The sequence below is a fragment of the Styela clava genome, chromosome 7 (assembly GCF_964204865.1).
Source record: "Styela clava chromosome 7, kaStyClav1.hap1.2, whole genome shotgun sequence".
Classification (NCBI taxonomy): Eukaryota; Metazoa; Chordata; class Ascidiacea; order Stolidobranchia; family Styelidae; genus Styela; species Styela clava.
The window spans coordinates 22,736,652-22,749,419 of NC_135256.1; the positions used below are offsets into that span (position 1 = coordinate 22,736,652).

Below are 12,768 nucleotides of genomic sequence, written 5' to 3' on the forward strand. Positions count from 1 at the left end.
GTACAAATGTGAAATTCACAGTCACATAATTTAGCAAAATTTAGTACTCTTTGAATTTTAATTAATAGCTTCCAAGACTGTAAGCTATCTAGTGGTAAGCCACACGCCACAGCAATACAAACAAATATGAGAGATCACAAAGAGAGATCACGTATTAAAATATCTATTGTGGATTTTCACCTTGGACTAATTTAAAAAAAAAAGCATCAAAACGACGCCTCAAGAGCATAATTATACAACATATAACAAACATTTATTGAAACTGACATAAAACAAACACGGTATTTACTTCATCATTGCCTTTCCTCTGTCCAAATTACAATTAATAATTGTGCGCGCTGGAATATAATTGAAAATTATTCTGTCAAGACAGAAACTGAAAAACCATAGCCCATAAAAGTTTATATAACGGTTACAAATTGGCAGTTGTGTATTTTCACATAATGATGAATCATTGTGATTAACTAGTTTCTTTAAGCAAAAAAACTAAATCGTTTTGCTAGTTACCTGTCTGGTCTTGAACAGTGTATGTTGTAACCATTCCAATATCTACGTGAGTGTTAACATGGCAATGTAGAAGCCATTCACCAACAGCATCCGGTCTCATTAAGAGTGTAGCATACCGTCCAGTATACAAATCAAACACATCTCCCTTGTTTTCGGAGCTAGATCTAAAGATGATGAACATAGGACACATTGAATGATAGGAAGAAGTAGGCCAAAATGTTTTGCTTCCGCTATTCAAAGACATGAGATTTTATTAAACTAACACAAGCATACGGATTATAATAGAACATGAAACGAATACAAAAGTAAACTCACTGGTGTACAAATGCGTTAGCGTGGAAATGAACCGTATGAATGTCTTCTTCTCCCTCTGCAAACAAATGCCATCTCACAAGTTCTCCTTTCTCCATATTCAATTCAGGAACATGATAGAGAAATCCATTGATATCTATATATGCATATGGTTTTTGTTAAATTGGTAAGTCACTGATACGGGATCATCTGTTATGTGGGGAAAATGGGTATACTAATTAGGAACATTAAAATATTTTATACTTACGATTCATTTTGTTACTTTCCACAAAAGATTTATCTTTTTTATCAAATGTTTTTGGATCAGCCTTTGCAAATTCACGAATATTCTCATCAATATAATGACTCAAATTTTCATCAGTGATGTAAAATAATAAAGAGAACTCTTTATCTGCCATTCCTCCTTTCTTTTGGTTTAACGTCCCTGCAATACGATTTGAACGGTGTCTTTGCGTATATATATATATATATATATATATGCGTTGTAAAAGTGAAATTTATACATAAATGTAGAATCCTTACCTCGCCTACATATGACCATGGGTCCTCTAGCTCCACTGTAGGCATCTCTTCTGAAATCAGCAACGGAATAATAAGCACTGGCGAAACAATCGGGTTGATCCGGATTAGGGGCCAACTCCGGTCTTACCTGTGTTGTAATGAGTATTTTAAAAACGATGTAATGCATGAAATGAATGTAAATTTCAGGCAAATGTAGTCAAGAATCTCAGGCACATTTGTGGATGTTAATTAGTCATTACAATATACTACAATATATTTAGGTTAACACTATAAAATTATGTAAAACAATAAGATTGATTTACGATTGTATTATAAATTTCAACGAAAAATTCACACTTAATCTTCATTTATTAGATTTTGAAAGCAATCTTTTGAGAAACTATGCACGATAATGAGCTTGTTGCAGATTTTATACCTTTACTATAAATTGATACCTGCCAAGTGTAGGTCACGGTTTCTCCTGGTTTTGCGGGTGGTACAGGACCTTGCATAATCCCGACGGTATACACGCCCATTGGTAGCACATTGAACTTAATCGTTGCCATATTTTTGAAAATGACCTTTGAACAACACACCGTGTTATTTTTTTTCGATAAAAAGCTGTCGATTTATTAAACTATATATAAAAAATAGGCAAATGTGATATAAAATGTTATGAAAGGCTGCACCTTTACTTCATCACCAATTTCCATTTTTAAAATGGGTCCGTCGAATCCAAGATGCTTTGGCTTTAATTTTCGAACAGTGAAGGAATCATCGGTATATTCATAAAATATTGCTTTTTTATACCTTGAACCTAGAAATATTATTATTTTACATGAATTTTTGTTACTAATGAGAAAATTAGATATTTTTGAAGTAAAATAAATACCAAAGACAAGTCCAAACGGTTAGAAATGTTTTTAATAGGCATTCCAAAGTGTCCCAAATAGTCCATCGTTATTGCACAAAAACACAATATAGTCAACTTTAAAAAAGTCAAATTATAGTCAAAAATTTAAACTAAACCTATGTATTTTCCATTTTCCTGGTGAGCATATAAATAAGCGAGATGTTCTGGATCATCAACAGAATTTCCTTTATGATCAAATCTACGAGGAAGATAATCCCAAACTTCTTCAACAATGCCGAGATAAATAGTTCGTTTTACAGAAGGCTGAAATTTTGGCTTCGGATCACTGCAGTATTTTGACTTGATGGAAATAGAAATATTTATTAATGGTTTTGTTCTGAGAGCTTATAGCCGTAGCATTGGATCAAAGCCTGAACATTACACGGAGTTATTGTTTGAGAATTATTGTATCAGATGTACTATGACAGAGTTTGGAACCACTCTGAACGGTGATATTTGATCGACCTCTGTAACACAATGCTAGTAGTGGGCACTTACATAATTGTACTATTGAGTTGAACTCTCTTCCATATTCAAATCCAAAGTTGTTGCAAGATTACACGAACATATTACACTCATTTACCTCATAAAAAGAAACCATCCCATTGGTTCCATGGTTTGATACGTGACATCCATACAACGATACACCGGGCCCGAATGGATATACACTCGTCGTGCTGATAACATGGGGGAAAACTCCAGTCATGCCAGTGTACTCGGTTCTTAAAAACAAGCAACAAGAAATTCAACATTGAAACATGGAACAAACAAACTAAAAAATCATTCTACTATTCTAATGTTTTTAAATTATTTTTAACCAAAATTTAAAAACTGCATAGGAAATTAATCAAAAAGGTTTTCATTCTTTGCCTAATGAACACTTTGACAATAAGAAAAAAAAACGCCATTTATATATTAAAACACACGTTATGTGTATTCACAAATGTCATATTTTTAACCACGTCATATCGGTCAATGTTTTTGTTTATAGATTTAACAGCAAATATCAAAAATAAATATTTTTTTCCATATGTTTAGTCTCAAGTTATAACAAAATTTGAAATCACCTAGTTTTTCTTGCAGTTCCGTCAAATATGAAGGCATGACTATTCAGTTCAGAACCCAGAGATAGTATACGAATATCGGTATATTGTTCAGCACACAACTGCACGTCAAGTAGATTTGCGAACGCCAAACCATTTATTGCTGATAAAATACATTGAGAGAATAAGAAAAAACTTCCAATTTTAGAGGTTTTTTGACATGGTTCCTTTCACGTCCTTTTATGTCGTTAAGTTGTGGTTCTATGACAAATAGTTTCGTTCATTGGACACGAAATGTACATATAAATCGGTTTGTTATTATGTTGTTGTTCTTGGTCATGTTCATTTCCTTATTAGTATTTGTCTTGTTAAGAAATAAAATTCTCTTTAATTACAGGAACAATTGCGTTCAAATTTCCCGTGGTTAAAATTTTTATTTTTTGCTAGAAGGCTTTTATTTTTTATTTATTTCAAAATAAACTGTGGGCGCCATCGGGTCGCGTTTGCAATGACGTCATTAAAATTACGCACTTTGTGACGGTAGTCTACTGTGACAAATTGCATACCCGTACTACTTCATTTTGACTTGATATGTGCATCTATTTGAGCGTCGCTATCTTATTCTTAAGTGACGAACACAGATCTTTAATAAGCCACCGTTGGTGTCTTATTATACACGATTTATTTAGCTATTGTTATTCTCATCATGCCCTGTAAGTAAATGTTTTTCAACTCACATTGCATTCTATTCGATTCCTTGAAATCTTCATCATCTTTATCAACCGATGACGGATCTCCGGCGAAAGCATCAATGCTTTGTTGTAGATATGGACTTTCGTTTTCATCGTACGTTGCCAACAACATGTAGTAAACTTTTTTCTTCATTTCGTCTGTTAGCGTGCCTTGTTTGGTATGATACAGAAGGTAATTAATATTTTTTTACTTTATGAACATTGTTTTAACGTTTTTTTTTTTTCATAAAAAAATAGAACAGCAAATAGATACAAAGTAAACTATACACATAAATAAGGACAAACAGATAGTATTGCGACGAAATACTTTTCAAACGGTTACAATATGTATAAAATGAGTTGTCTTATAAAATCGTTCAACTTTTATAAAGGGAGAATTCAAAATATCTATCGTGCTCTGAAAATATATACAACATTGAATTTAATGACACTTATTTCGGCCACCCGCTGTTATTTAATCAAGAAATTCACAGATTTTATTGATTATTTAACATGCGTGACTCCTATAATTCTACTATGATTGTTTAAATATGCATGTAACTGCTTTTCGTGTTGTAGTTAAATTATGTATGTCTGAAGAAGTCTGACCTTGGTCAGACGAAACGTTACAGAAATATATTTGTGTTAGTGTGCAGCAAGACTCTTGAATTACTTAGGATTGTTATCTCTGCTCTTGCTACAGCATCCTTGCAATATATGCATACGGATCCACCGGCACAAAAGCATAGAAGAAGGATAAGTAGTTAGTCTCGCAGAAACCAAATAATAAGCGCAAGTTATCATTGTTGCGAGACTTCTGTATCCGAAAATGGATCCTACCTACTCCGGACTCATCAACTACAACAAGAACTGCATTTACATACATCACAGAAGGGACTTTAATAATCTGAAGAAAATTGCCTCTAATGAGATCAGATTACAACACCATAAACTAAGCCTAGAACAGTTTGTATCGACAAAAACATTTCCAAAGGGTCTTACACTTTCCTTAAAGTCGTGTCCAGTTCCAGTGCAGAACAAAGAAAAATGGCATAATCTACACAAAGAATTTTCAAAGCAATTAACCAGACACGCTCTCAAAGAATGCTGTAGAAGACTGAGAGACGTAACTACACACAGAATAGAAGTGGAAAAGCGGTTAGAAAATAAACTAGACTCAAATACTTTGAATACAATTCGTTCAATGATCGGCATGTCCAACAAAAAATTGAAAGAAAAACTTGACAGAACCAGAACGAAAAAGCAAAAGTCAGCTCAAGAAGGAAACAATTTCAAAAATTCAGACCGAGAATGTAGGAATATGTCCAAATCAAAAAGAAAAAATAGAAGATTCAGCAAAAAGAAGAGGAGACAAAAAGAAGAAATGACCTCCACGCCATCCAAAATTCACAACCTGTCAAATATTCCCCTAACCGAATCACAAATTAGCGTCCTTGAGAAAGGACTTGGCTTCAGTCCCACTCCAGAAAGATTTGATAAATTCCAGCTACAGGCGGATTTCGACAGAACTATCAGGAATTACAGATTAAGAGAATTTTTTGCCAATACAACATTCGATGATAATGTTACAGAGCCCAACAATTCGTACCCGAAGTCATTAAGAATAGCTAGCAAATGGACACCTCCATCGGGCCGAAACTCGGATCTGGATCATTTCGCCAATACTATCAAACGGGAAATAGGCAAAAAGACACCTGAAAAACATGCTTACCCTAATTTAAATAAAGATGAAATTATGGCACTAAAAGAACTCGAAGGACGAGCAGCACGAGATATCATTATAGTTCCGGCCGATAAAGGAGGAGGTATTTGCATTCTATCCCGAACTGACTATGTCGCTGAAGGGATGCGTCAATTAAATAACAAATCGGTGTACCGACTTCTGCCGAAAGATAAGTCAAGACAAATTGGAAATGATGTTATTAATCTTTGCTCAAAAATGAAGGAAGCTGGAGTAATAGACGATAAATTAGCTAAATCAATCCTTCCAAAAGACCCCAAACCAGGTCGCCTACGCCTCCAACCCAAGATACACAAAGAAAATCACCCTAGTCGTCCCATAATATCAACGAATGGCACAGCAACAGAAAAACTTTCGGCCTATGTAGATTATAAACTGACTCCGCTCATGTGTAAAAGAGTTATACCCTCATATATTCGAGACAGCATGGATTTCCTAAATCATTTACAAAAAATCAAAACAATAGGACAGGAATCTTTACTAGTGAGTATGGACGTAGTCTCCCTCTACACAAACATCCCCCACAACGATGGCATAGAAGCAATGGAAAAATACCTCAACAGATTCAGCGAAGACAAACAAGAAATCCCCTGGATAGCAAAAGCATCCAACTTAGTCCTGACAAACAACAACTTCGTTTTTGACGAACAACATTACCTTCAAATTCAGGGAACTGCGATGGGAACAAAATTGGCACCCAAGTATGCAAACATTTTTATGGCAAACCTGGAATCCAATTTATTAGACAAAACCCCTTTAAAACCACAGTACTATTGCCGCTTTATTGATGATTGTTTTCTTATATGGACACATGGCAAAGAGAAACTATCAGAATTTGTTACCTTAGCAAATTCTTTACATCCAACAATCAAATTTACATTCGAATGCTCAACAAACTGGATTACGTTTTTGGATGTTAAGGTTCATATCATTAACAACAAATTGGAAACGGAAATCTTCAGCAAAAAAACCGACTCGCACCAGTATCTTTCGCCATCGTCCTGCCACCCTAAACATGTCACTAAAAATATTCCAAAAAGTCTATTCATAAGAATAAGAAGAACCTGTTCAACAAATGAGCTCTTTGATAAACATGCAAAAATAATGAAAACATACCTCACGAAGAGAAACTACAAAGAAAATTTAGTTGACGATGCAATACAATCTGCAAAAGAACTCGACAGAAAACTCCTTTTAGTCCCAAAAACTGAAACCAAAAAAGAAACTTTGCTTCCCTTCATCACAAACTATCACCCGACCCAACCAAACCTTCGAAAAATATTTTCAGATTACCAATACATTTTAGATAACAACGATAGACTAAAAGAAATTTTCCCAAAACCACCAAGATTAGCCTATCGTAAATGCCCCACACTAAGGGACAAATTAGTCAGAGCAAAATTGAAACCAGAAACTCCCGTTAAAAAGAATCCAGGCTTTTTCAAATGTGGCAGAAAATCGTGCAGTACCTGCCAATATTCCGAAGAAAGGAAAATTGCAACAAACAAACAGAAGACAGCAGAAATAAGGATTCGTCAAAAAGTAACATGCAACTCGGAAAATGTAATCTACCTGATAAGCTGCAAAAAGTGTGGCATGCAATACATAGGAGAAACGGGAAGACATTTAAAATACCGAATAACTGAGCATATTAGAAGTATAAAAACCCAAAACAAAGATCTGGTTGTTGGCGCCCATTTCAGTCAACCGGGACATTCGCTTAAAGATTTGAGTGTCATTGGCATTGAAAAACTATTTCATGACCACATTTATCGAAAGAACAAGGAATCCCATTACATTCATCTTTTCGGGACACACGAGCCACAAGGGATGAATATTAAGGAAGTTTAGATATTTTCATTCATTGTTTAAATCAATTCTTGTACCTAATATATTTTTTTCTCAGAATTGGATCATGCATGGCCAGATATGCTAATAACAGACAAAATATCACTATATTACATTTGACACACAGACAACTTTTCTGGTCTGCATTATACAATACTGAGAAATAAAACACCATTGTGTAATTTGGACTTCAATTGCTAAATATAAAACAAAGAGAGAGATCTCATCAATGACACTTATTTCGGCCACCCGCTGTTATTTAATCAAGAAATTCACAGATTTTATTGATTATTTAACATGCGTGACTCCTATAATTCTACTATGATTGTTTAAATATGCATGTAACTGCTTTTCGTGTTGTAGTTAAATTATGTATGTCTGAAGAAGTCTGACCTTGGTCAGACGAAACGTTACAGAAATATATTTGTGTTAGTGTGCAGCAAGACTCTTGAATCACTTAGGATTGAATTTAATTCAACTGTTTCAATGATAAATTACTTCAATAAAATTGTTTAAATTAGAAAAATCAGTAAAATCTTTAGTACATTATAATCCAACACCAAAATCAATATATATACAGTCAGTTCAAGTATTTTGTTATGAAATATTTAATATGTTTAAAATTATTTCGTTCTCGCAAACGATAATATAAAGCGTGATAATAATTGACATTTTTTACCTCGTTTGCAAATTACGATAGGGCCAACCAGTCCGGTATGTTGGTCAACATCGAGACTGGCAAATGACGAATACATATGTGTAATACAGTTGTCATCTTTTTCGAGCGGAGAAACTCTGTCTGGTACAGGCCTGCAGTTATTATTAAATTCATCACAGCAACATATGCTTTACGAAGATAAAATCTTGTTTTGGATCACAATATTTAGGTAATCAATTTTTGCAGTTTACTCTTAAATGTTTTATAGTGATCTCATATTGATAGGGCAGACCATGTCACCGTAGCATGGTATTGTGCTTCTAGATAAATCTATTGCGATTTTGCTGAAGTTTAGATGTTTACGTAAGTAATGGCAAAGTGAGTTACCTGCTTCAACTAATAGTTGTTTAATAATTTAAGTTATATGTATTTTGTTCGCTTACCACACATAGGTGTAAGTCTCTCCCGGTTTCACTTCTTGTGCTCCAAATGAAAAGACTCCATGAGGAACCATCTCATAGGTCTGTGTAAAATATATAGATGAAAAGAACAATACTCAAATATATGGACACGGAAGCCAAAACGAAAGAGTATGAAATATTTTACAGCAACAGTAGTCTGATTACGAGATCACTAGGATGTAATCACGGAACCACGGCACGCAATGTATAATTTTGATGACTTAGTCGCACAAAACTTCGGGGTGAAAAAGAATCCCATAGAGACCACAGATATTTTTCAAAATAAATGAAAGTAATAGCCTTTTCTCAAAAACCAGTAAATTTTAACCAGTAAAAATTCCTAATCAATTGATCCGGCAGTTGGCGTTAAAAGTGATTTTTTTAGAACACCAGCTAATAACAAAACGATCCATAGGTTCATTTCGTTTCCAATAACAATTAGGATATAACTACTTTCTGGCTTGTCATTACTGGCGTGTAATAACATCACAATTTTAAACCTATTTTTGAGCGTGATACAATATTTCGTAACATTGCTTGAGGCCAAAAATTCTTACTAGCTTGGTACGTACGTCTGTATACTGAAGGATAAACAACAAAGATTTACTTTGGTGAAACACGGAATCTGTGTATCTGAATCACGGACGGATCATACTCTTCAGAGGCCATGAGCACGCAAGAATTTGGCACCCTATATGTGCCTTTCAAAATATTAACACCGTAAACCACACACTATGTTATTCAGCAAATTGGATCAAAACTAACAGGGAAAAAAATATTATTAGTAATTTGTAAGTTCATCACTATGTGGGGGCCACGTTATGACTAGTTTACATAAATCATTGAAAATAGTTCTCATACCTTCAAACATTTATACAGAGGGTAAGATGATACTTGAAATGGGAAATTAAGCAAAAAGTTTAAACGTGTCGATATTGAGGACTGAGTCGTCTGACTAACTAGAATCATTTCATTCAACACTGATACACAATTGCAAATTTAGCTATGAAAAATTACTGTGTGCCAGCACTGGTCCGAATCCTCACCCGATTAGCCTTGTTCTTGAATACAACATGTATTGTTTCTCCAACTTCGGCAAAAATAACAGGACCAAGGATTCCCATTACAGGATCACGTTCCACCTCTACTTGAAATGTATCATCAGTGTATTCTTTATAAACCGCCTTGATGTAAATTCCTCCTATTCTATCTGGACCTTTCTTAAAATATTCATGACTTTCCCTAAATAAATTCAGTTGTGTACATCAATGTAGATTATAAATAATAGAAAGTCAGTAAAGCACTATTTAAGAGTAGTTATTGTGACTCAGAACATATTGCTTAAAGTTCTTATACTCTAAAAACGAAATATGATTAACCATAAGTATTTTTCTTTTTTATTTGTGTTGAATAAATTAAGTTTTCGTTGATTTTAGGCCCGTCCATAGTCACACGAACCCGCTTATACATATTGCAAGAGCAAATAATAATTGTATCTTACTGGCCCTTTTCAGCAATCGGTTTTTGTGTCAGCATGTTCATTCCAGTTGGTGCATAATTCCATTCCACTTCTTCTGCTGTAACACAATATGTCCGTATGGTGTCGCCAACACTTTCTAAACCTTTTCCAAATTCTCCCCCCAGCGTTGGTTTACAAGTATCATTTACTGTGTAAAACATTCCCATTCCTAGAACAAACCAAAACAATCTGTCAAATTAAATAATTACTTCTTGATACATGTATTTAAAAATAGCAATAACTTCGATTTGAAGCGAAGGGAAATTTATCGACGATTTTAGTGATCAAATAGCATTTTGATGATTAAAAAAAAAAATAAAATACTGTAAAATACTGAAAATTAACTGGCAGATGGAAAGAAAGAGGAAATTTAGTTACCGCCAGCAATATGGTTTGTCACTAGGCATCCGAAGATCCACTTTCCTGGATTGTCAGCCCTCATAACTGTAGTCATGAATGTTGCCGGAAACAAAGCCACAGTATCTCCTCGATGTCCATTAGTAATTGCCTGGTGATTTTTTCAATAGTTTGAATATATATGTAACATTTCAGTATAAACTTGAGAAGCAATAAAATAATAGGAAATTGCTTTCCAGTATGGTTTTTAAAACGATATGTTTCGCTGACAATCCATATACATGACAAATAAAATTAAGAATGCTTTAAATTCAATCCAGTTTATGCAGGGAAAGTTGTAACATTTGGTTTTGCTTTAAATTTAGCTTTGTGGCATTTGATTGATTTCGGACTTGTCCGACTGAACTATCTTTCTATCTTTTGATTCGGGAGTCTTGCTAACTAACACAAATATATTTACAATTGAAATATGCTCGTCTTAAGAAGCCTGACCTCAGTCAGAGCAAACGTTACAAAAATGCAATTATGTTAGTGTGCAGCAAGACTCTTGAATCAAATAACATGATAACATATTACTGAATTTCCATTAAATTGCATCCCATGTATTTCTGAGCCCATTCCAATGAGATACCAGTTCACCAAATCGCCCTTGCACATTTCAACCGAGAGCCTTAAGAAGATTTTTCCATTCATAGCGTGGAATACATTGCTTTCAATGAAATCTGGATCTTTTTTATCTACAGTTTCTGGCTGCAGAGTGTAGGTCTAAACAAAAAATGAAAATTTGATTTGAATTTTGAATTAAAATTTAAGGTTTTATATATCTGATGGATTTTTGAATTGTCACTTTTAGGCCGCTTTGCGTACAAGACAGTCTACAAACACGCCAGTAATTTTTAAGTACAATATACGAATCGAACATTGGTTTCTATGGTTAAAAATAATAATAAACATATCGAATGGATTTCGTGTTACAGCTTTTCAGTGCAGTTGAACCGGTATAATGGTTTTGAGATGTTAAACCTATTTGAGTAAAATGTGATAAAAATAATTTTAAAATTATTAGTTAGCCGCCTCCTTGCCTTAATATTTTCGTCAATGTACCAACTTTCATTTTCGTCAATGACGAAGACAATGATTGCAAATTCACGATCTACGTCAGTACGATGTCCCGCGGATGTCAATGTTCCTTAATTTAAAAATAAATATTCTTGCTTAGAAACTATCGTATCGCATCCTTATAAGAAAGCCATGAAGCTATTAGTTCAAAAGTTGCATAATATTGGCACGTATGGTTTGAACCGACTTGCATTGGTGTTATCTACTTTTACTATGTGTACCCGTGGTACCCGTATTCTGTAATTGGTTGATTACTATAAATGCCTCGATTATAACAATATGGACGAGTTGGTGGTAATGGACCAATTGATAGATAGACTGTCCGGTAGTTGAACGCTTGTGACAAGGAAGTCTTATATCGATATCAAGACTTTGTGTGGCACACGAGAATTGTTTTGAAATCAGAGGCAATTTTTGATAAGCCTGGTAATAACGATTTTTGTCGTGACAAATATGTCAAAAGTTAGCGATTTACTGCGGCTTTTAATGCTTCTGTTCACAAAGCCTTCCAGATTAATCTCACAAAAGAGAGTTCAAAATATTTTGCATGGACTGTATTGCATGGTTTAACAAAAATTTTGGACATCATTTACAGATTTCCATCGTGTTGTTAAATAGCCAATTGAGACCACAATACCGGCAAGACAATAAGGCAATACCGGTTCAAAAAAATTGTCGATTCATAATGCCCTACTAATATATACATATAAGATTCTGTGAAGTTCGCCCGAAGGTAACTATAATCAACCAGATCCTCATATAAAGTTCACTTTCATCGTAATTTATTAAGCTTTGATACGATACCTTCTTTGCACGTGAGGAGAGTTCCGATTAAACCAGCGTGTTGATCCCTTGTCGAGTGAACATGGGAATGATAAGCCCACGTTAAACAGTTCGGATCATCCTTTCCTGGAGCATATCTACAAAGTAATTGAGTGATAAAATTACTCAATCGATAGTTGGTCAACGCGGAGAATATTTGAAACTTATTATATTTTTAGACTCAATTACATACGCGTCTCTAACTTCCCAGACAT

The 12,768-nt window shown here is 34.3% G+C and overlaps 2 protein-coding genes across 2 annotated transcripts; both read right to left on the minus strand.

Moving 5' to 3' along the window:
• Positions 1-818: 818 nt before the first annotated feature.
• Positions 819-4,161, minus strand: LOC120331992 (ceruloplasmin-like). Its single transcript, XM_039399195.2, has 9 exons — positions 4,014-4,161; positions 3,301-3,439; positions 2,817-2,955; positions 2,350-2,533; positions 2,010-2,137; positions 1,776-1,901; positions 1,342-1,468; positions 1,067-1,243; positions 819-955 (listed from the first exon to the last, which is right to left on the minus strand). The coding sequence occupies exons 1-9, from the start codon at positions 4,159-4,161 to the stop codon at positions 819-821; spliced, it is 1,305 nt and encodes a 434-aa protein (XP_039255129.2).
• A 3,561-nt stretch (positions 4,162-7,722) lies between these two features.
• On the minus strand, positions 7,723-12,768 carry LOC144425208 (ferroxidase HEPHL1-like). The gene is made up of 10 exons (XM_078114693.1): positions 12,758-12,768; positions 12,536-12,651; positions 11,695-11,801; positions 11,252-11,377; positions 10,634-10,763; positions 10,238-10,424; positions 9,783-9,978; positions 8,719-8,798; positions 8,297-8,427; positions 7,723-7,814 (listed from the first exon to the last, which is right to left on the minus strand). The coding sequence occupies exons 1-10, from the start codon at positions 12,766-12,768 to the stop codon at positions 7,723-7,725; spliced, it is 1,176 nt and encodes a 391-aa protein (XP_077970819.1).